The sequence below is a fragment of the Canis lupus genome, chromosome 23, assembly GCF_011100685.1.
Source record: "Canis lupus familiaris isolate Mischka breed German Shepherd chromosome 23, alternate assembly UU_Cfam_GSD_1.0, whole genome shotgun sequence".
NCBI classification, from domain to species: Eukaryota; Metazoa; Chordata; class Mammalia; order Carnivora; family Canidae; genus Canis; species Canis lupus.
Genome location: NC_049244.1, coordinates 50,174,524 through 50,200,500, shown reverse-complemented (window position 1 = coordinate 50,200,500; position 25,977 = coordinate 50,174,524). Strand labels below are relative to the sequence as shown.

The 25,977-nt window shown below is 36.0% G+C and overlaps 1 protein-coding gene across 1 annotated transcript in view; it reads right to left on the bottom strand.

Moving 5' to 3' along the window:
* GMPS (guanine monophosphate synthase) overlaps positions 1 to 25,977 on the bottom strand; it is a 76,831-nt gene that overhangs the window by 2,492 nt on the left and 48,362 nt on the right. The window contains 9 exon segments of the mRNA NM_001313780.1: positions 808 to 938; positions 4,491 to 4,606; positions 10,052 to 10,177; positions 12,708 to 12,823; positions 15,575 to 15,680; positions 17,117 to 17,290; positions 17,769 to 17,920; positions 23,170 to 23,335; positions 23,585 to 23,778. Coding sequence (NP_001300709.1) covers positions 808 to 938; positions 4,491 to 4,606; positions 10,052 to 10,177; positions 12,708 to 12,823; positions 15,575 to 15,680; positions 17,117 to 17,290; positions 17,769 to 17,920; positions 23,170 to 23,335; positions 23,585 to 23,778 — 1,281 coding nt within the window.

Below are 25,977 nucleotides of genomic sequence, written 5' to 3'. Positions count from 1 at the left end.
CTGGGAACAAATGGGAGTCAGGCAACTCAAATGTTTTTGCCCAAATGAACATATCCACAAATGACCAAAAAGGTGAAAAATTTTGTATGGCAGGAAAAACAATCCATAGAAATAAATAATAAAAATAAAAGCATCTAAAAAATCAGACTTACATCCTCCTAACTAGAAATCATAATACCACACTTCTAAATTCTAGGCAGAACTGCTGGGGATTTACCCCAAAGATACAGATGCAGTGAAACACTGGGACACCTGCACCCCGATGTTCACAGCAGCAATGTCCACAATAGCCAAACTGTGGAAGGAGCCTCAGTGTCCATCGAAAGATGAATGGATAAAGAAGATGTGGTCTATGTATACAATGGAATATTCCTCAGCCATTAGAAATGACAAATACCCACCATTTGCTTCGGCGTGGATGGAACTGGAGGGTATTATGCTGAGTGAAGTGAGTCAATCGGAGAAGGACAAACATTATATGGTCTCATTCATTTGGGGAATATAAAAAAATAGTGAAAGGGAATAAAGGGGAAAGGAGAGAAAATGAGTGGGAAATATCAGAGGGAGACAGAACATGAGAGACTCCTAACTCTGGGAAACGAACAAGGGGTGGTGGAAAGGGAGGTGGCCGGGGGATGGGGGTGACTGAGTGATGGGCACAGAGGGGGGCACTTGATGGGATGAGCACTGGGTGTTATGCTATATGTTGGCAAATTGAACTCCAATAAAATGAAATTTTAAAAAAATACTAATTAATTAATCAATTCTAGGCAGAGCATGTACTAATAAACAAAATGAGCAACTTACCAGACTCCCTGAGAATGTTATGGGCCTCAAAGTCAGCTTGGCGTAAAGTACTGAGCACCCCTGTTGTCAAGAAAGTGGGAGTAACATCTGTAGGAGGTTCTTTAACTGGTGGGCCAAATATATAGACAACTCTAGAAAAGGAGAAGGTGAAAATTATAGACAAATTACAGTTTAGTAGGAGAATCAAGGAACATAAGAGTATCATTCTTTACATTTATTCTGAGGCCCCTCTTTTACCCACTTAAAATCACCACATGCGTAGGATAGGATATAAGATTATATATATAGGGGTGCCTGAGTGGCTCAGTCAGGTAAGCATCTGACTTCAGCTCAGGTTATGCTCATTGGGGAGTTTGCTTGTCTTTGTCTTTTTTTTTTTTTTTTTTTTTTAATTTATGATAGTCACACAGAGAGAGAGAGAGGCAAAGACACAGGCAGAGGGAGAAGCAGGCTCCATGCACCGGGAGCCCGACGTGGGATTCGATCCCAGGTCTCCAGGATGGCGCCCTGGGCCAAAGGCAGGCGCCAAACCGCTGCGCCAGCCAGGGATCCCTGTCTTTGTCCTTCTCCCTCTGCCCCTACCCCTGCTCATACTCTTTCTCAAATAAGTTAAAAAAAAAAAAAGTATATACTTTTTTCTTTTTAAGAGAAAGAGCATGCACATGTGAAGGGGGAGGGGCAAAGATAGAGAACCTTAAGCAGGTTTCACGGTGAGCAAAAAGCCTGATGCAGGGCTCAATCTCACAACCCTGAGACCACGACCTGAACTGAAATCAAGAATCAGACACTTAACCGACTGACCCACCCAGGTGCCCCAGGATAGAAGATTACATAAGGGTCTATGTACCTTCCTCAAAGTATATTTATACTTAGTATAATTCTATTTCAGAATGTACAAAGATACATGGGATTATCACAATGGATAGGTATACCCCCCAAACTTCCTGTCCATCTAAAATCTATGGGTGAGAAACAGGGTCTTTGCAGATGTAATTGAATTAAAATAAGGTCATAACGGGGACGCCTGGGTGGCTCAGCGGTTGAGCATCTGCCTTTGGCTCAGGTTGTGATCCTGGGGTCCCAGGATCGAGTCCCACCATCAGGCTCCCTGTGGGGAGCCCGCTTCTCTCTCTGCCTGTGTCTCTGCCTCTCTAGGTCTCTCATGAATAAATAAATAACCTTTAAAAAAAAATAAGGTCATAATGGATCAGGGTAGGTGTTAATCTTTGAAGGTAATCTTCTAAAAAGAGGAAAATTTGGAAACAGACAGAGAGAAGGGCCATGTGAAGATGGCAATAGAGACTGATTGGAACTAGACTGCCGCAAGCGAAAGATTACCAGTCAATGCCAGAAACTAGGAAGAGTCAAAGAAGGACCCAGAGCCTTATGCCACAGAGAGGAGCATGGCCCTGCTAAGACCCTGACTTCAAACTTCTAGCCTCTAGAACTGTGAGAAAGTAAATTTGTCTTCAGCCTCCTGGTTTGTAAGAATTTTTTATACTGCCCCTAAGAAATAAATACATAAACCTGGGGAAACATGGGGTTGAATAAATAGATTGCTTTAGACTAGAACTTCAGAAACTATATATGCTAATATGCACCAGAAACCTCCAAGATAAGGCTACAGTGCATTTCCCAAACTTTAAGAGTATCAGGTAATTACAACTCAAGAGGACTCTTACCACTGGTTAGGAGCCTCTGTTCCATAACATTCACCCCGAAAACAAGGGGCAGTCAGGATATAGACAGGAATGCATCCTAGCTCTCCCTACTGGGACCCAAGCCAGCACACATCTGTCCCCTCTCCCTAGCCCTATCTGTCCCAACCAAAGAAAATAAATCTCTCTTGGCAACATCCCTGGTGAAGTTTAATGTTTTTCATTTTTTTTAATTGTACTTGGAATGGAAACATGCAGAAGAAACCAGCATCAGATCAAAATCGCACTACTGCCAACTAATTCACTGCCTCCTCCCAAACATACTATAGAAAGTTTTTGTCTCGTGTAAAGAGCCACACTTCTACTAAGCAATACAGTCCCTAAAGTTCGTAAATGATTCTTCGAGGAAAAGGCAACTAGGAAAAAAGAATGCCATGAACTTGCCTTTTGCCTTATTTCTTACACATAAGAATGTTCATAGAATGTACAGGAGTGAGTGTAGGCTTTCACATTATATAGAACAGTAAAACTGGCGCACTCCTTCTTTATACAAAGATTTCACAATGCAAATTAGGAAAAAATTTGGCAAAAATAGAAAAAAGTGTTTTTAATTGTTTAAATTCCAATTCCTAAAACAGACCCTGGCAAAGAAATCTAAAATTCACCAACAATCTTAAAGGCTTGCTAGATTCTTTTTTTTTTTTTTTTTTTGGTGACTGTTAAACTTTTATACTGGGGGATGGGATGTTTGTAAAAGAAGGGAGGAACAAACAAGCAAAAAAGAAAACAGGCAGAGAAGCCAGCATATAAAAGGGCAGAGAGAAAGTTTAAATTAGGGTGAGGGACATGTGGCAAAAGAAAGAAATAGATGAAACTGTAACAATATTGTGAAATGAAAAACAGAAGCAGTTGAGTCAAACTTAGGGAAGGGTTATTTTCTGTATGACCTAAAAAGTTTATTTAGACATTAAGCATTCTAGAAGATAGATTATGAACCATTCATATTTAACCAAGGCAATTATCTCCATTCAAAATAGGCAATTACAAATTTACCATTATTTATTAATAATCCACTCTTTTCAGTGTACTGAAGGTGCTTCTGTATTTGCAGGCCTTAGATTCATCGCAATAATAAACCTTTTAGCGAGCATGTTCTCACCAGTAAAAAACTGGCTTCCCTTTGCTTCCTTGTTTCAAAGGAGACACCAGCAGGCAGTTCTAGAACTATGCACACCCTGCTAGGTGAACACCAATAGGTAGGTTCCTAATTTCTGCAGCAAACTTGAGTAAACTGAAACCTCAAGTCACTCTTTTTGGTTAATTGCTTATTACTCATAAAGAAAACACAAAACAAAACAGAGTACACAATGGTGAAACTACAACATCTAATCTGAAATCTGATATGAGATTTTTTTAACTCTCTATGGGACAAAGCAATGGAGTATTACACCAAGATCATAAATCAGCTGTTGCTATAACCAACATTAGAAATTAACATGCAAAAAAAAACTGGATCTGAAAAAACTAAATTCAAAATAAATTCTACATGTAGTTATTTTAATGATATCTGGCATATGCCTATTTCTTTTAATTTCATCTGAAATTATTATTAAATTAAACCAAGTCTCTATGGGAAAGTCTCTATAACCATACATATTCCTTCCAGCAGAACTCCTGGGAGAAATCCTGGAAGAAAACACACTGCCATAAAACCAACAGGTAGCATAAGCTCCTAACCTGGAAGACAGATTTTAAGAGTGCCTTTAATATTCTATACTTAATAAAAAAATAAAAAAAAAATCCTTCCTATTTTTCATTTAAACAACAAAAAGTTTTTTAATAAGCAGACGATTACACAGTGATGAAGGTACAAAACACAAGGTATTATTAAGTATCTGCTCAATTGTTACCTATGTGCATAACGTGTATCTATACTTTTGAGTCCTTTGGTCTCTCAAAAGATTAAAGATCTTAAAAAATGCATCCTTCTATTTCACTTTACACCTTGTCCTCTGCAGAACATACCTGTTAATGTTGTGACACATGCGAGGTATAAGTCTAGCCAGGAAAATAAGAGATTCCCAGTCAGGCTCATCTTTACTGGAGATTCCACACACGTAACTGTAGGAACGACAGTCACCCTGAAAATAAAAATACAATCAATTTTTAATGGTTTTAAGTAAGCCAAAGATGGATTGGAAAATATTTCATGCATGATAACACCATTAACAATAATTTTTTTGTTTTTTTAAAACAAAAACATGTTTGAATAAAAGCATATAACAAATATTTCTCTCATGATATAAACCCTAAATTAAAATCCCATATTAAATTCAGTTAAAACATTTAGAAAAGTGTCGTGGTAATTTTAAAACTTTATTCAACACATGCCAGGGGCCCACTGGGATCTCATTCCAAATATATGCCCATGTTTTATCTCAACATAATAAAGGCCAGTAGAAAAACCCACAGCTAACATCATGCTCAATGGTGAAAAACTGAGAGCTTTTCCTCTAAGAGCAGGAACAAGACAAGGATGTCCACTTTTATTCAACATAGTACTAGAAGCCCTGACCACAGCAATCGGAGAAGAAAAAAAGTAAGAGGTATCAATACTGGTAAAGAAGAGGTTAAGCTGGGATCCCTGGGTGGCGCAGCGGTTTAGTGCCTGCCTTTGGCCCAGGGCGTGATCCTGGAGACCAGGGATCAAATCCCACATCGGGCTCCTGGTGCATGGAGCCTGCTTCTCCCTCTGCCTGTCTCTCTCTCTCTATGACTATCATAAATAAATAAAAATTAAAAAAAAATAAACTCAACACCAATATTTAAAAAAAAAAAAAAAGAAGAAGAGGTTAAGCTGTCACTATTTGAAGACAACACAATGCCATACATAGGAAATCCTAAGGACTCCACCAAAAAAACTACTAAAAGCAATAAATGAATTCAGTAAAATTTCAGGATACAAAATTAGTACTCAGAAATCAGCATTTCTATACACTTACAATGAAATAGGAGAAAGAGAAATTAAGAATATCACTTACAATTGTACCAAAAAGGATTTAATACCTAGGGATAAACTTAACCAAAGAAGTGAAAGATCTATAACTCTGAGAACTCTAAAACGCTGATGCAAGAAATTGAAGGTGACACAAACAAATGGATACTCGATGCTTATGGATTGGAGGAATTACTATTAAAATGTCCATACTAACCAAAGGAAACTACACATTCAATGCAATCCTTTTCAAAATATCAACAGCATTTTTCACAGAACTAGAAGAAATAATACTAAAATCTGGATGGGACCACAAAAGACCCCAGATAGCCACAGCAATCTTGAGAAAGAAGAACAAAGCTAAGGTATTACAATTCCAGATATCAGTATATACTACAAGGCTATAGTAATCAAAACAGTACGATACTGGCACAAAAACAGACACATAAATCAGCAGAAAAGAAGAGAGAGGCCAGAAGTAAACCCACACTTATATGATTAATTAATCTATGACAAGAAGGCAAAAATATACATTGGGGAAAAGACAGTCTTCAAGAAATGGTACTAGAAAAACCAGACAGCTGCATGTAAAAGAATAAAACTGGACCACTTTCTAACACCATTCACAAAAATAAACTCAAATGGATTAAAGATCTAAATGTGAGATGTGAAGCCACAGAAATCCTAGAAGAGAGCACAGGCAGTAATTTCTCTGGTATTGGTCATAGTAAACTTTCTTCTAGGTATGTCTGAGGCAAGGGAAAACAAAAGTGAAAATAAACTATTGAAATAAGTTTCTGCACAGTGAAGGCAACCTCAACAAAACCAAAAGGCAAACTACTGAATGACAGCAGATATTTGCGAATGATATATCCAAAAAGGGGTTAATATTCAAAATACGTAAAGAATTCACACAACACACACACACAATTCAATTACTAAAAAAATTGATTTTTTTAAAAAAAATTGATTTTTCAAAGACAACCTACAGATGGCCAAAAAACTCATGAAAAGATGTTTGACATCACTCATCATCAGAGAAATGCAAATCAAAACCACAATGCGATATCCTCTAACACCTGTCAGAAAAGCTAATATAAAAAAAAAAAAAAAAAGAAGTAAGTGTTGTTAAGGATGTAAAGAAAAAGGAATCTTTGTGTACTGCTGGTGGGAATGTAAATTGTTGCAGCCACTGTGGAAAATTTTCTCAAAAAATTAAAAATAGAAATGCCATATGATCCAATAATTCTACTAAAAGTTATTTACCCAAAGAAAATGAAAACATTAATTCAAAAAGATATATGTACCTCTAGGTTTACTGCAGCATTATTTACAATAACCAAGATATGGAAGAAACTTAACTTCCATCAATAGATGGAGAAGGAAGATGTGGTATGTACACATGTACACACGAATTGTGCGTACACACAGACACAGAATATACAGTCATAAAAAAGGATGAGATTTTTGCCATTTGCAAAACATGCATAGACCTAGAAGATTTTCTTTTTGTGGATAGACCTAGAGGATATTATACTAAGTGAAATAAGTCTGAGAAAGACAAATACCATATGATTTCACTCACATATGAAATCTAAAAGCCAAATATTGACAGCTTTATCAGACTTATGAATACAGGAATAAGCCGATGATTGCCAGAGGAAAGGGGGGTGGGGTGGGAGGATGGGCAAAGTGGGCAAAGAGGAACGCAAGATAAAAGCTTCCAGTTAGAAAATGTTCAAAGTCACAGGAATAAAAACCACAACATAGGGAAAATAGTCAATGATTCATTATTATAATAGGGATATATAGTGACAGATGGTGCCTGCACTTGTGGTAATAAGCACAGTATAACAATATAGAGAAGCTGAATCACTATGTTGTAACCCCTGAAAATAACATAACATTGTGTGTCAACTACACACACATACAGACACACAAACTATTAAAATGAGAAAAGTTCTGCCCAGGTTTATTAGGTCGATAAAGTATTCTTAAGTCAGAGATAAAAATACTCTCATAAACATTTACTATCAATTTCTTTTAAAATGAACTAAGAAAATTAATTTAAAAATAAATGAGGGGCACCTGGGTGGCTCAGTGGTTGAGCATCTGCCTTTGGCCCAGGGCGTGACCCCGGGGTCCTGGGATCAAGTCCTGTATCAAGTTCCCCACAGGGAGCCTGCTTCTCCCCTCTGTCTGTGTCTCTGATTGTGTCTCTCATGAATAAATAAAATCTTTAAAATAAATAAATCAATAAATCATAATATTTTTACCCTCTTTTCCTCTGTCCTTTTTTCTTTTTTCTTTTTTTTTTTTAAGATTTGTTTGAGAGAGAGAACACATAGCTGGAGGGACAGAGGGAGACAGTTTCATCAAGTAGATTCTGTGCTGAATGCAGCGCCCAACACAAGGCTATGTCTCATAACCCTGAGATCAGGACCTGAGCTGAAACCAACAGTCAGATGCTTAACCAACTATGCCACCCAGGGGCCCCTCCTTTACCCTTTTTAATCCAAGTAACTCGCTTAATGAAAAAAAAAATAGTTAAACTAAAATAAGCAATTTTTAAAATTCATCAGCTAATTACCTACCAGCCACTATACCGAGCATATGAGAATTCAGACTACATGAATGCTAATTTGATAGTATCTATCAAAGTTTAAAATGATGCTCTTTAATTCAGGACAGGATCTTATAGAAGCATGAATAACTGCTTAAAGAATTAAGGTATTACTTGCTGAAATGCCTATAATAATGAAAAACTGAAACAGTTTAAATATCCATTGGTAGGGAGGCATATGATTAAATTACGGTATAGCCATACGCAGAATACATACTGTAGGTTAATAAGAATAATAATCTACTTGTAATGGCATGCAAAGATAAGAAGTTCGCGATGTCAAGTTAAAAGGACAAAGATGACAATGGGCATCTATTAATGTTTCTGGAAAGACCTACAACACAACTGGAGAATAGGCAAAGGTAAAATTACTCTAAATGTACTGAATTTTTATTTATTTACTATTTTTGACACATATGGCTTATTTTGGTATTTAGGAAATAAACTACATTGTTATACTAACCACGAATTATCATTTTTTTTCTGGGCTTGCAAGAGTCTCACCCTCAATAGCATAAGAGACTAGAATAAAGTAAGACATCTAACAACAGAAGAAACTTATTTTGATGAAAAAAGTAGTAGAACCTGAATAAGCCTCATTCTTTAAAAAGTCATTCATCTAACAAACCACCTCCAACATCTATTCATCTAACGTTATCTAGAATGCCTATTTAAAAAGAGGAGTGGGGAACTAATTCAATTCAACTTCTTGCCTAGCAGGAGTTAGTACACAGAGTTGGAAGTTCTCTGTAAGTTCTTCGGACTGGAAAAACTTTCACAAATTAAGTAACTTATCTGCTCTTCTATTTTTATAGTAGGGCAATACCCGCCTGTAAGTAACAGCATCAATCTCAAAATGAACTGCATATGATGAGATAACCAAACACCACGGAAAGAAAGTGATTTCTACAATTCCAGAGAAGGTTATTACTACTTTAATAGTGATTTTAAAAGAATATACATAGCTTTCATATATGGCCTTTACAAATAAAGAGGAAGAGGGAAAATGTTCAAAATAACTGCAACTATCATTTCTATGAACTAGAATACTTTACAGGTAACAATGAATTTCTATTGTCTCATTTACAGACAGAGCTATATGGATTCAGGAGAAGGAAGAATTTAAACTGGTGACTCAACTTCATGTGTTTAAAAAAAAGAGTATATTTACCAAGTTTCAGATGAGTAATCTCTAAAACAGAGTTAATTTCTTGCCACAAATAAGGCAGGCCCAATAACTGGCATTCATACCATTTTACACTGAATTATTGACACCTTTTCTAGTTTACACTTAACTAAAAATCCTAACAGAAAAGAAACTTCCCTACCCTCCAAGCTTTTCCCCAGAAAATCACCTGAGAAGCATATAAAGAACTTCATTTATAAATAACATTTTAAAAGTGAAAACCGTATTATCTTCACACGCTCTTACAATTAGAAAGAATGAACAATAAATATAAAAATGCTAGTTGTACATGATCACAGCTCAGACACACATGTTGAAGACGCAGAAAGGAACACACAAGCTGAGAGCAAGACCTAAATAGTGTAACATGTTCATCCGGGGCCACCTTCTTGTAGGTAACAACCACTTCTAAAGTCACAGTACATTTTTAGACAAAGAAGCCTGCCCTTCAAGGCAGAAGCAAGCAAGCCAACCCTAGAGCAAACCACTGTTTGAATTTTTACTTTTGGTTAGAGATGACAGATGTTCCCAAACTTACAAAAATCTCAGCCTGAATGTTTAGTTCCTATAACCTAATTCGCTCCATAAAACATTCTAAAATAAATAAATAAATAAATAAATAAATAAATAAATAAATAAATAAATAAATAAGAAAGACACTCTACAAAACACTGCCTTTTTACATTTCTAAGTTTGGTATATATACTTTCATATTTCAATATTAGTGGAAAGAGTAAAGTGCGAAAAGCTATGTCACAGATCAATGAACTCACACAACTCACCTGCACCCCCACAGTTTTAATTGGCAGCAGGAAGGCATTCAATGAATGCAAACTTGTAATTTGCATCAGCTTCTCCTGATCCTCTTCAGTGGTACAAGCTTTGACTCTTTGTAACAGTGTATGCGGCTGAGAAAACCAGACAGACATTAATTTCTTAAGGTTTCAAGAAATAAGGTATTCTTTTGGTACCCATGACTGTCTTACATAGCTACACTTCCAGGCTTCCAGCAATGGATCCTATTAGACATTCCTCTTTGACTTGTGCGTGCTACTCAGTACACATCAGAATTTCACTCCGGAGGGCCAGGGCAATGAGAAGGGAAGTTCAATCCCTACTTCAGGGATTAAATTGTTACCAGTAGGGACACACCTCAAAAAGTCAAAAGAGTTAAATCTTTTCCTTATAATAAAACTTTTTACCATAAAGTCACCTTCATCTAAAATTAATAGATCTCTACCCACTTTTTTTTTTTTTTTTTTTTGGTCTATTTGCCTGGTATGCTCTTCCACTCTTCCTTTCACTCCTTCTATCCTTAGGTAAAGAGACTAGAATTAGATTTTACTTTTCAATCTAGTTTGGCAATCTATGTTATAACTAGCCACGTGAGTCCTTTTAAATAACTGTGTGTTAATAATATGGTTGGATTTCATCCTACCATTTTATTCAGCAATTTCTATTTGTCCCAGTTTTTAGGTTTCTTTCTCTTCTCTTACTTCTCTTACATTCTTCTAAATTATTTTTCCCAGCTCATTTATCTCCCTTCTACTGGTTTTGAGGTTAAACCCTGTATTTTTCTTCTTTTAGCAGTTCCCCTTAAGTGTTAACATGGATACTTAACAAAAGAGAATCAATCTCTCTCTACTAGCAAACAGTACAAGCATTTTTGAATGCTTTACCTCCAATTACTTGTGGCTTGTATGCTTTTTTAGCTGTATATTGTTATAATATCTTTATAAACTAGAGATTATTTTTATTATATAGCCCATGTTGGTTTCAGGTTGAGAACTACTGCCTTTAGGTCCTCAGGTACTGGACTACTGGTAGTAAATGGTTTATCTAAAAATGTCTTCATTTGCCCTAGTTCTTAGGAGACAGCTCATTTGTTCACTATTCACAATTATTTTTTCATGGCACTTTGAAATATTCTTGCTTTTACTGTGCTTTCAGTATGACAGTCTTTCCTTCAAAGGGTAATCAATCTTTCCTCTGCAGTTGCTTTGTCTTCGGCAGTCTGCAGCTTTGCTAGGTATGCCTACTAGGTATCAATTTTTTTACCATTAGCCTAAATGAGATGGGTTACATTTCCTGAATCTGAGGCATGGTATCTTTCATCCTGTGGAAGAATTCAAACAGGTTTGTCTATTATCTCCTCCTAGGGATATGTTAAAGTTGACCTTTTCATTCTGTTTTAACCTCTCTTGTAATTATCTTCTCTTTAAAGCTTTGTTCTGATCTCTGGATAATTTATCATCAGTCTTTTAGTTCATTACTTGTTTCTTTAGTTGTTTTTAATTTCAGTTATTTTCATTCCCGGAACTTAATTTTTTTCAAAGCTGCCCAAGTCATCTGGGTAGTTTTTTTACCATATACGTTATTCTTTTTTTTTCTTTTTTCATATACCTTATTCTTATTATCAATTGCTTCTTTTAATTCTACATACTTTATACTAATTCCAGTATCTGAAGTGTTTGAGGGTCTTGTCCTGTCGGTTTTTTCGACTAGTTCTCATTCATGTTACCTTATTTCAACATGTATTTTGCAACTTAAGTTCATATATATTCACTGGAACCCTATGTGTGGAGATATTTTAAGGCCTTAAGACACTCTGGAAAGAATTTACATTGCTAACCCTGACACCTGGAGGCACTACCAACCAAGGTCCATTTTAAATTCTTAGCTTTAAGTTTTTCAGACCACAAAGATTATGAATTTAGGCACCAAATCTATAGAAGGACTGGGAGACTAACACTCATCATCCTCAGTTTAGTTTGGAGTTAAAACGTTTTCCAAAAAAAAAAAAAAGTTTTCCCTCATTTTCTTGTGCTACATATAATTATTTTTTTTACATATAAAATATTTTTAAGTTTTTTTAAATCCAACATGAGGTTCAAACTCATAACCCAAGACCAAGAGTTACATGCTCTACTAACTGAGCCAGCCAGGCACCTCTAAAATATTTTTAAACACCCTTTCAGGGGGATCCCTGGGTGGCTCAGCGGTTTGGCGCCTGCCTTCGGCCCAGGGCGTAATCCTGGAGTCGCGGGATTGAGTCCCACATCGGGCTCCCTCCATGGAGCCTGCTTCTCCCTCTGCCTGTGTCTCCACCTCTCTCCCTATGTGTCTATCATGAATAAATAAATAAATCTTTAAAAAAAATTAAAAAAAAAAACACCCTTTCATATCTAGCATTTTTTAGGGATTCCAGGTATCTTATCTGTTGTAAGGCTGAAAAGGGAAGTCTGGATTTACAAGTCTCTGTAGAATATTTTCTTTATAGTCATTTAACATGTTATATTACTCTGAATTTTCAAAAAATGAAACTAATAAATTCATTGTAAATACTAGAATACTACAATTATCTATTCAATTCCTTATATTGATGAGCTGTGTTTATTTAAAGCTCCTCTAATATACAAATTCAATGCAAATTATTACCTTCTTAACACTTGCAGAAAAATCAGCTACTATTTTCAAAATATTGTTGGTTTCAGGAAAGTCCTTACAAATATAAGGTTCTTCAGCACATATTACTCTGATTGCCAGGCCAGGACCTAAAGAGAATAGTAACAATGGTACTTAATATAAGTTTTATATCTAATACAAAAATATCACTGTTTCCAATATAAAATCCTTCCAAAAATTAAACTCCATTTGCCACTGTAAGTTTTTTCCAGTTTTACTGACATACAACTGACATACAACCATTTTACGTTTTCTTTTTTTTGGGGGGGGGGGGTTATTTATCTATGGGAGGGAGCACATGGGCAGGGGGGAGGGGTGGAGGGAGGGAAGAGAGAACTCCCTGCTGAGCATGGAGACCAACTAGGGGGCTGATCCCAGGATCCCAAGACTACAACCCAAGCTGAAACCAAGAGTCAGAGACCCAACCAACTGAGCCCCACTACTTTAAAGTTTTTTTTAAGTGTTTAATTTCAAATGTAACCATTAGTTTTCCCATCCAACAGATCTTTTTTTTTTTTTTTAAGATTTTATTTATTTATTCATGATAGACATAGAGAGAGAGAGAAACAGGCAGAGACACAGGGAGAGGGAGAAGCAGGCTCTGTGCAGGGAGCACGATGCAGATCTCGATCCCGGGTCTCCAGGACCACACCCTGGACCAAAGGCAGGCGCTAAACCGCTGAGCCACCCAGGGATCCCCTAACAGATCATTTTTTAAAATGCTTTCTCTCTTGGGGATCCCTGGGTGGTGCAGCGGTTTAGCGCCTGCCTTTGGTCCAGGGTGTGGTCCTGGAGACCCGGGATCGAATCCCACGTCGGGCTCCCGGTGCATGGAGCCTGCTTCTCCCTCTGCCTATGTCTCTGCCTCTCTCTCTCTCTCTCTCTCTCTGTGACTATCATAAATAAATAAAAAATTAAAAAAAAAAAAAAGATTCGTGAAAAAAGTTTAAAAAAAAATAAAATAAAATGCTTTCTCTCTACATCAATGATTTCCATTTTTTATAGTCCATGTATGAAATGTCACAAAATTCTCCAATAAATATTAATTCACAATATAGGTGCTCATTTTTTTAAACTTATCAAAGCAATTTTTAAATATATAGAAAAATAAAGAGAACAACGTAATGAACCACCTTATTATTCACCACCTGGGTTCAACTACCAATCTAATTTTAGGAAGAAGAATCTGCTGTTCAAAAAAAAAAGGACAACAAACTGTTTAATTCCAAAAATGTGAACTGGTATTTCTATTTCACCAACTTCTTAGAAGGATGAATACAAAATGACATGGATCTATTAAAAAAAAAATTATTCTGCTTCTTTACTATAACAGAAAGGGCATCCCATGAGACAGCTGATTATAGACAAAACCTTAGCCATGTTCCATTAACTCCCCAGTTCTATTCTTCATCTGTAGAATAAACAGCTTAAAAGGTAAATAGTATGCCTAATCTTTTTAAAAGCAACTAAATATTTTTTACCAAAGAAATCTTTAATAAAAAATCCTATACATAAAATAGGCTTTTAAAAGACAAGTGAATCTAGTGAAATGATGACCAAGGACACAGGACCACTTGGGCTCTCTCCGTTACATTCACACACGATTCTTTGCCAACACAATGTTTAGATAGAACACCTTAAATTCCCAAATTTGAAGTTTACTGATACAAACAGTGCTAACTACTACATGAGCTATATACCTCTGTCACGCTGCTTACAGGACCAACATGGTATTCACGAGTACAAGCTCTGAGGAGAGATTATCAAGGCTAGAATTCCAGCTCCAAACCTAATCTGCATTAACTTTTGGCAAATTGGGCTCCATCCCCAAAATTTCCTCATCTATAAATAGATGGTAGTTTTATCGAGGATCAAATAAGACAGTATGTGTAAAATAATTAGCAGAAAGCCTAGCACATCTTAGTACTTAAGAAATGTTAACTTTTACTATGTTGTTGAATTTAATTAGACCATTCTCTCAACTCGTCACATAATGACTATTATAAAGAGCCAGAAAATGAGGTCTAAGACTTACCAAACTCAAGAAATTATAATGAAAACAATGTTACGACTCTCAGTCTTAACTTTAAAGAAATACTATCTCTAGTTATCTTTCTACATGATTGCAGCAAATGACTACTTAAACTGAATATTTTTTATTTGTTCATGAATTACTTACATATAGCACTATGAAAAAAAAGTTAATTCATTCATTCAGACAAGACAACCATTGGATTAGGATTTCAGAGAACCACATTTTAACCTGGACTTCCATGGAAGCCATCACGGTATAGTAGAAAGAACATATAAATCACAGTTCTAACACTAAGAATTGTGTGACAATGTGGGGCACCTAGGTGACTCAGCTTGTTAAGTGTCTGCCTCTTAATTTCAGCTCAGGTCATATCCTAACCCCACTCTGGGCTGCCAAACTGGGCATGCAGCCTGCTTGATTCTCTCCCTCTGCTTCTCTCCCTGCTGGCAAGCACATGCTTGCTCTCTGTCTAAAATAAGAAGTAAATTAAGACTTGTAAAAAACTGTGTGGCAAATGTTACTAAAATACCCCATGCCTTGGTTTTCTTATCTGATGGCAACATCATAGCCCAGACTCACTGGGGTGGTGTAAATACAATGGAAAATGATTATGTAAGAAAATGAAGTATACACAATAGATACTAAGAAGACTTTTGTACCCTACCTACACCTTTTTCTAAAGTTATATATTCCCTGAGATAAAAAGTTATTTCAAAATTGTCTGAATTGATTTTTCTTCAACATGAAGGTTTAATGACAAATCAAGCAATCAGTTCTATTTATTTACTTATTTATTTATTTTTACCTGGAAATGGATGCCTGGAAACTAACTCTTCTGGAAGTCCAAGTTCTCTGCCTAAAATTCTTACTTCATCCTTATGAAAATCTTTCAGAGGTTCTATTACTTTTCCCTACAGAGGGAAAAAGCCAATTAATACAAATTAGAAATGGAAAGGACATGGAAAATAAAGAGTAACAAATTATAGGCCTTTCCTGCTGTCTCTCACCTTAAATTTAAAAAAACATTTTTTAAAATTTCATATTTTAAAGTATTTTCTTCCATGTGTTCATAAGAAATTAGATGAATATTTTACTGATCTTCATACTTCTCTTTAAAACACATTTTAAATATAAACCTTTCAAATATAAATAAATCAGAGGAGCCGCCCTACCCACCATCTCCGATCTAACTCTCATTAGAATACAAGGCATCAGAAAATATACTAGTGTCTCAAAATTAAAGCTCTCCAAATAACACCATTAAGCGAAAAGACGACCTACTCCTATCTGATAAAGAACCTATAGAGTGTATAAAGAACACTTACAATTCGGTAATAAAAAGATAAACCAATTAAAAATGTGCAAAAGATCTGGCATTTTTCCTAAGAAGATATACAAATGGCCAATAAGCATATGAAAAGATGCTCAACATCATTAGTTATTAAGAAAATGCAAATCAAAACCACAATGAGATGCCACTATACAGATAGTAGCCATTTTAATGGGTGTGAATCACAAAAAAATAATAATAATAAAAGAAAGAAATAGAGAGTGAGAAAATAACAATTGTTGGTGAAGTGTGGACAAATTGGAACATTGCTGGTAGATTATAATATGATGTAACTATTATGGAAACATTAGGTTCCTTTTAAAAATTAAAAATAGAACTACCAAGGAGTGCTGGTCTGACTTAGTAGAGCACGCAACTCTTGATCTTGGGGTTGTAAATTCACGCCTCATGTTGACTGTAGAGATTACTCAAAAATAAAATCTTAAAAAAAAAAAACCTACCATTTGATCTGGCAATACCACTTCTTGTATATAACCAAAAAAACTGAAAACAGGGTCTCCAAAACATATCTATCAACTCACGTTTGTAGCACCACAATTCACAATAGCCAAAAAGTAGAAGCAACCCAAATGTCCATTGACAGATAAGTGGATAAACAATGTGTATATACATACAACTAAATATTAGCCTTAAAAAGGAAGAAAATCCTGTCACGTGTTACAACACGGATGAACCTTGAGGATTTATGCTAAATGAGATAAGCCAGGTCACAAAAAGACAAATGCTGTATGACTTCGCTTATACAGAGTATCTAAAGTAGTCAAATCCACGGAGACAGACAGTAGAATGGTGATTACTAAGAGCTGGAAAGAAGGAGAACAAAGCAGCTGCTGTTCAAGGGGTATAAAGGTTCAGTTTTACAAGATGAAAAACTTGAGGAGATCTGTCTCACAACAATGTAAATACGCTTATCATTACTGAACTGTACATTTAAAAATGATTCAGGGAGGGTGGGAGAGAGAAAGATTTTATGGCAAAGTTCTTATAAGCTTTTACCTCTTCTCTCAACTTTCTGATAAGCTCTGTGTCATTGTGATGGGTTTTGATGAGTTCAGCTTTGCCACTTGCAACAAGGGATGCGCTTTCAATTAAATCAGGCCGTAAAGTACCTTGGGCAAGGAAAACTTCCTCTGGTTTCAGGTTCATTTCTCCAATTACTTCATTGGCAATCTATAATCGAGAGGAGTAAAAGTCTTTTAAGAGATGAATCTTTAAAAAAGATAGCAAAGTCTTTTTTATGCTTTTTGCAAGATTTCTCAGAATCCTTTTGCAATACTGACCAAGAGATAAAATCTACACCAACTCCCAAAATAAATTCTTTTAAGAACATATGCTTTAAAAATATTCATAAAGATAGGCAAATATTCAAAAGCCTGATAACTAACCATTGAAATACCCAAAGAACTAAAGTCTTATATCAACTGAAATTGCTATTCTTAAGTAGTTACAATAAGAGCCTACCAAGTATACATGTTTTTTAAAACATAAAACCGTTTCTACCAGTTAGTGTCATAGTAACATACACCAAAATTCTTAACCAAAAAACAATAAAAATTAGTCAGCAAATTTATTTGATATAAAGACAAGGAAAAATAAATATTAAAATTCACATCAAAAACAGTACACATTGTAGATATTAGGAAGATACCTTAACAAAAGTATCCCCAATAATTTTTCTTTTCTCTTCAGGACTTGTTGTCATATTTAGTGTTTTGCTAATTCTTTTTCGTGGAGTTCTATCTTCATCTGATATTGGTAAAGTTGTTGTTCCATTGTAGAAAGAATGAGCCGCATTTATCACTGAGGAAGAAAGAGAAGCATGTTTTATTATTTTTAAAGATTTAATTTATTTATTCATGAGAGACAGAGAAAGAGGCACAGACACAAGCAGAGGGAGAAGCAGGCACCATTCAGGGAGCCTGACTTGGGACTCGACCCCAGGTCTCCAGGATCACACCCCGGGCTGAAGGCGACGCCAAACAACTGAACCATCAGGGCTACCCCAAGATGCATGTTTTAAAACTAGAAGATTTTTAAAAAACATAAATAATGGGTCAAACTACAGAAAGAAAACCTGGGTGGATCTTTCGATCACCCTTACCCTCCCTACATATTACAGAACTACTAATAAATCATGATTAACAGAGTCCAGACATAGGTACTCATTACTTTTTGGTGGTTTGTTTGTTTGTTTATTTGTTTGTTTGTTTTTGAGAATCCTGTGGCATTTAGTAATCTAAGGCCATGACATCATACACTATGCTGGTTGCTTTCCCTGGATTCAGTGCCCTACCAGAGCACCAAGCAAAAGCCAAAGGAACAAACAAGCACAGCCCCAAGGGAACTGAAAGCAGTGGTTCGTATACAAGAATCAAGGTCCTCAGAACCGTCCATTGAATTAACCAGTCTCTTAAAAACTGATGTTTATCAACACATATTTAGCAATTGCTGGCTATCCTTTTATTTTTAAAGAGCAAAGTACTTTAAATATAAGATCTCTATTTGGTAGTAAGGCTGAACAACTAGTGAATTTCACTGAAATACAGCTGGCTACTTCACTGAGAAATACCAGTAAATTGGGGATTATTAAAATATCTTATTTGCATCTTTAACAACGTATGACTATGTAAAGACACTACAAGGACCCATTACAGGATTTTTTCCAAAATCCTAGTGAAGGCTAGTGAGGGATCCTGAAACTTAAGGGTCAAGGGTCATTTACTTATCAGAGAAAATCCGTATTATCTTCTTTCCACCTTCCAACATTTTGTAAGACCATCAGACTACTATCACCTCCTCTATTCCTTGTTCTTGTGGCATTACACTTGTTTTACACCTGTAATGTTATTTTAGTGACGTTTCAAAAAAGAAAGAGACTCATCTTCACTTTATGATTAACTCCAAGCGTTCATTTTATATTTAACCTTCTGGCATCAATTCTAATTCAATAATATGTATGGTTTGTATCATTAGGGTATGGACTTGATTTCAATATATTATTGATCACACTTTGTTTTTAAAAAGTATGAAAGACAGGGGCACCTGGGTGGCTTAGTGGGTTAAGCATCTGATTCTTGATTTTGGCTCAGATCAGAACCTCAGGGTTCTAAAATCAAGCCCCCACACTGGGCTCCATACTCAGTAGGGAGTCTGCTTCTCTCCCTCTTCCTCTGACCCTCCCCTGGCTTACCGGCTCATGTATGCTCTAAAATAAATAAATGAACTTAAAAAAATATATAAAAGCTACAAATATAAATACAGTTAAAACCTAAGTAGTTTACTAGTGGACTTAAAAAAAAAAAGTGATTATACTCAACAAATTAGGCAGAGAAGGAGCACATCTCAACATAAGGTAGGCCATATATGGGATGCCCAGGTGGATCAGTGGTTGAGTGACTGCCTTTGGCTCAGGGCGTGATACTGGATCCTATGAACAAGTCCCACATGGGGCTCCCCACAGGGAACCTGCCTCTCCCTCTCCCTGTGCCTCTCTGCCTCTCTCTCTCTCTGTGTCTCTCATGAATAAATAAGTAAAATATTAAAAAAAAAAAAAAAAAGAAAGAAAGAAAGACCACATACAATAAGCCCGCAGGTTATAACTTACTCAATGGTGAAAAGGTAAAAGCTTTCCCTCTAAGACAAGGAACAAGACAAGAGTGCCCACTCTCACTATTCCTCCTATTCAACATAAATATTGAAGTCCCAGCTAGAACAATCAGGCAAGAAAAAGAAATAAAAGCTATCAGAATTGGAAAGGAAAAAATTAAATTGTATTTGCAGATAACATAATTTAATAGAAAACCGTAAAACCATAAAACTCAACCAAAAACTGTTAGGTCTGATCCGTGAATTCAGTAAAGTTATAGGATACAAAATTAACATATAAAAATCAGTAGTGTGTCTATACACCAATAACAAATTTTCCAAAATTAGAAATATAGAAATCAATCCCATTTACAACAGTACCAAAAGTAATAATACTTAGAAATAAAATCAAGAAAGTGTAAGATGTCTACTATGAAAGCTACAAGTGATTGATGCAAGAAATCAAAGACAACATAAATAAATGGATGGATATCCATGTTCATGGACAGGAAAAATACTGTTTAAATGTCAATACTACCAAAAGCCATTTATAGAGTCAACATAATCACTATACCAAGGGATAGAAAAAAACACTCCCAAAATGTATATATAACCACAAAAGACCTGGGAAAGGACAACAAAGCAGGAAGCATCGCAGTTCTGGATTTCTAGCTATACTGTAAAACTATCACCAAATGGTATGGTACTGGCATGAAAACATACAAACAAATGGAAGAGAATCAAGAGCCCAGAATAAACCCAAGCATATATAGTCAACTAATATTTGACAGGGAGCCAAGAATACTCAATAGAGAAAAGACAGTCTCTTCAATAGATCATGGTGGAATAACTGGATATGCAATGTAAAAGAATAAACTGGACCCATATCTTCTACTACTCAGAAAAGTTAACTCAAAATAGATTAAAAACCTAAACATAAGACTTGAAACCATGAAACCCCTGGAAGAAAATATAGGAATAATGTTCCTTGACATGGGTCTTGGTAATGAGTTTTTAGAGGACACCTAAAGTATGAACAAAAATGAACAAGTGAGGCTACATCAATCTAAAGAACTTCTGCAGGGGTGCCTACGTTGCTCAGTAGCCTAAGCATCTGCCTTCGACTCAGGTCATGATCTCAGAGTCCTGGAACTGAGCCCTGGATCAGGCTCCCTGCTCAGGTGGGGAGTCTGCTTCTCCCTCTGCCCCTCCTCCTTTGCTCATGCTTTCTCTCTCTCAAAATCTTTAATAGTAAAATAATTTCTGAACAGCAAAAGAAAAGATTAAAAAAAAAAGAATCTACAGAATGGGGAAAAATATCTGTAAGCCATATTTCTGATAAAGGTTTAATATCCAAAGTATATACAGAATTTATAAAATTCAACAGGAAAAACACAAATTACTCAATCAAAAAATGGACAGAGGACCTGAACAGACATTTCTCAAAAGAAGATATACAAAAGGACAATAGGTACCTAGAAAGATGCTCAATATCACTACTTATTAGGGAAATGCAAATTAAAACCACAATGAGATATCACCTCATACCTGTTAGAATGGCCATGATCAAGATAAGAGATAATAAAAGCTGGGATCCCTGGGTGGCGCAGCGATTTGGCGCCTGCCTTTGGCCCAGGGCGCGATCCTCGAGACCCGGGATCAAATCCCACATTGGGCTCCTGGTGCATGGAGCCTGCTTCTCCCTCTGCCTATGTCTCTGCCTCTCTCTCTCTGTATGACTATCATAAGTAAATAAAATTAAAAAAAAATAAAAAAAGGTCACGTCTCAGTGTTGTGAGATAGAGTCCCATGTTGGGCTCCATGCTCAACGTGGAGTCTGCTTAGAATTCTCTCTCCCCCTCTCCCTCTGCCTGCCCCCAGCCACTCACAATCTCTCTCTAAAAATAAAATGAAATCCTTCTTAAGACAAAGGATCCTCAAAAAATTATAAATAAAAATAACATGTGATCCAGTAATTCCACTTCTGGAGATATACCCAAAGGAAATGAAAACACTCAGATATCTGCACTCCCATACTCATAGCAGCATTATTTGCAATAGCTAAGATATGGAAACCACTTAAGTACATCAATACATGAATAAAGATGTGGTGTACATATGTGTGTGTGTGTGTGTGTGTGTGTGTGTGCGCGTGCACACATACTATGGAAAATTATTCATCCATAAAAAAAACAAGGAAACCCTACCATTTGTGACAACATACATGGACCTTAAAGGCAATATGCTAAGTAAAATAAGACAAATATGGTATGATCTCACTTATAATATTTAGAACCTAAAAAATTAAAAAAAAAGAACCTAAAAAATTTAAAAATAAATTAATTAATTTTAAAAAAAAGAACCTAAAAAATGAAACTCATAGAAAAAGAAATCAGACTTGTTATCAGAGGTGGGGGATGTGGAGAAGGGGAATTGGAAGAAGGTGGTTAAAAAGTATAAACTTCCAGTTACAAGATAAATAAGTAAAAACGCTACATTAAACATGACGATTACAGGTAATACTGCTGGTTGATATACAGAAGAGTTGAAAGTAAACCCTAAGAGTTCACATAATAATTTTTTTTCCAAAAAAAAAATAAAATAAAAATAATAATTTTTTTCCTTTTTATTGTCCCTGTATGAGAATATGGAAGTTAACTCAGACATTTGTGACAATTCTTTCAAAATATATGTAAAAATCAAATCATCATACTGTAGCCTTAAACTTATACAGTAATGTATATCAATTATTCCTCAATAAAACTAGAAAAAAAAGTGACCATAAACTCTTCACTCCTCTGTATAAGTCTTTCAGTTTATAAAATAATCTGTACATCCATACTTATTGTAGGAAGACTTAGAAATTCTCATGCATAAATAATATTATGGATCGGAAAAGAAAATTCAAAAAGAGAATGAGTAGAAGAGAATAGGATGGTAGATGGAATTCTACTGATATGCATATAACATTGGGACTTATCAACAGGGGATCCCCCGGTGGCTCAGCGGTTTAGGGCCTGCCTTCGGCCCAGGGCCTGATCCTGGAGACCAGGGATCCAGTCCCACGTCAGGCTCCCTGCATGGAGCCTGCTTCTCCCTCTGCCTGTATGTCTCTGCCTCTCTCTCTCTCTCTCTCTCTCTCTCTCTCTCTGTCTCTCAGGAATAAATAAATAAAATCTTAAAAAAAAAAAAAAAAGAGTTATCAACAGTTTTAAAATTTATCCTGGGACCCCTCATGAACCAGATAATTATAATGTAAAAGTAAAAAACATGCAGAGGGAGAGAGAACCTCAAGCAGACTCCCCACTGGGTGGAACAGGAGGCAGGGCTTGATCCTATGTCCCTGAGATCCTGACCTGAGCCAAAAATCATAAATTGGACACTCAAATGACTAGAGCATCCAGGCGCCCTAGAAACCTGTACATGGTTAAGGCGACGAGCTCACTCAAGGGATTCATGAATACCTTTGACCTGAATTCCAAGCTTTTTGAGGGCCTCTTCTACAGACTGGCTTTCTCGTTTTCTCATAAAGCCATTATCAATGTGCACAGCAATGACCTGATCTTGGCTCAAAGCACGATTCAGCAAAGCTGTACAGACTGTTGAGTCTACTCCACCACTGAGTAAAACCTACAAGATGAAATTAAAAGAAAAATCAAGCTGAGTACAATAAGCAAGAAAATAAAATAAAAACTATCTTCTTAAACCTTTACCATTAAAAAGTTTTTACCAAAAGGATACACAGTAACTGAAAAAGCACCTCGAAACAGTGCAACTCACACAACGGCCCATCAGCCAGTCAACAGTGAAGGGCTATGGCGACAAAGTCAGCTCTAACAATGACATAAATTTGTAGACTTTCAGATGTAAATTCCTTACCAAAACCTTTGATGTGCCTACTCTCTCTTTGACCTCTTGAATGCACTCCAGTTCTCTGTTCTGCACGGTGAAGGTCCCACTGCACCCAGCTATATCGTAGAGGAAATTCTTCAGTATTACTTTCCCATTTTCTGTAAGGCCAACTTCAGGGTGGAACTGTGCTCCATATAATTTTTTAGATTCATTTGCTATACCTTTATAGAGAAAATAATCACAAATTAAAATTTTTTTCATGTTTGAAGACTCAACTAAGTACCCACAGTAATTCCTCACAATTTCCTCTATAAATGTGAAAATGGATACAAATTAGTGCATTTTTACAGGAAAAAAGACACACAAAACAAACTGCAAGGCCACATTTTTTCTTTAAAAGTCCTTATATAGCAATTAATGAACTACACAGGACAGTGAATTAAGTCCTACAGAGATTATTTCCTAGTACTTTCACTTCTCCACCCAGATTACTCTATTTAACACAATGATAACTCAATTTTGGCTCTCAATCCCACATGGCTTTCTCATGCAATATGCAGCTATCAATTTTATGTATTAGAAGAACCTCATATATTAGGCCTGTCAGAATATGCTAAGTATCCCTTTCTTAGATACTATCAACCACAAATGTAACTTTGTGGATTTGACTAATGTGTTTCTGACAAATTATTATCTAAGCAACAGATGTTAGGCCAGATGTTTACTTGTGCATGCGTTACCCCTGTTTATGGCTCTGAGATACCAAGAAAAGTTACAGCTAGTTAAGTAATTAAATCAGGCCTAGCAGGCTCCCAAACTCATAGTCATTCTACTATACTAAAGAACCTCACATTTTCTTTCCTTGGATTCTAGGACACCACTCTCTGGGTTCATTGTCTGATCCTTCTTAATCTTTGTTGGTTCCTCCTCATCTTATCCATCTCTACACATGAAAGTTACCCAATACTCAGCCCTTAAGTCTCTTCTCCATACATTGAGATCTAAACTCTCATGACTTTACATTGTATCCATATGATAGTATACCCCCAACTTTATACCTCTAGCCCAGTTTTCTACTCTACAGTCTAGACTTAGACAACTGCCTACTCATACCTTTATTTCTATGTTTAATAAGGCATCTTGAATTTTTTTTAAGATTTTAATGTATTTGAGATGGAGAAAGAGGGAGAGAGAAAGAATGAACAGGAGGGAGGGGTAGGGGGAGAGGGAGAAGCAGGCTCTCCACTGAGCAGGAATCCCAATACTGGGCTCAATTCTAGGACCCTGGGATCATGACCTGAGCCGAAGGCAGACACTTAACCATCTGAGCCACCCAGGCACCCAGCATCTTGAGTTGTATACAGACTTGCATAACTGCATTCTTTCCCATCAGGTGAACAGAAACTTCAACTTTCTGGATGCGTGGACCAAAAAATACGGGAGTTAAAACTCAACTATACTCCTTTTCCCCCAACTCCACATGCAATCCAACAGCAACTCCTTTGTCTCTCCTTTCAAAAATATATCAGAATCCAATCTCATCTAAGAAGATTAAAATCCTATCAAATGTCTTTTCCACCCACAATGGTTAAGAAACTAGAAATCAATTACAAAAACAAAACTGGAAAATCCATAAATACGTGGAGATTAAAAAACATGCTGTTGACAAATGAATGGGTCAAAGGAAAAAGGAAAAGAAAAAATCTGAGACAAATAAAAATGGAAACAACAACCAAAGATAATGTGATGTAGCAAAAGCAATTCTAAGAGAGAAGTTTATGGCAATTAATAATTACATCAAGAAAAAAACAAAGCTCTCAAACAGACTCCACCAAAAACTGTTACAACAAAAAACATATTTCAGCAACACTGTGACATAGAAAAATCCATGTATCAAAGTCAGTTATGTTTCTGTAAATTAAAAAACTATCAGAGAAATTAAGAAAATGTTCCCATTCACAATAGCGTCAAAAAGAATAAAATATTTAGGAACAAACTTAACCAAAGAGGTGAAAGATCTATATACTGAAAATGAAGAAACTGAAGAAGGCACAAATAAATGAATAACCTATATAGATTAGAAGAAAACTTGAAATATCTATTCTATCCAAAGCAATCTACAGATTCAATTCAATCTCTATCAAAATTCCAATGGCTGTTCATAGACAGAAAAAAAGGAATTCTAAAGTTTGTATCAAACCACAAAAGAGCCAAAGCAATCTTGAGGAAAAAAAACAAAACAAAGCACAAGGTATCAGAGGTCCTGATTTCAAACTACATTACAAAGCGATAGTAATCAAAACAGTACAGTATTGGACTAATATGCACAAACCAAAGAACAGAATCAAGAGCCCAGAATAAACTCATGTATATATGACCAATTTACAACAAAGGAGCCTAGAACATACAGTGAGGAAAGG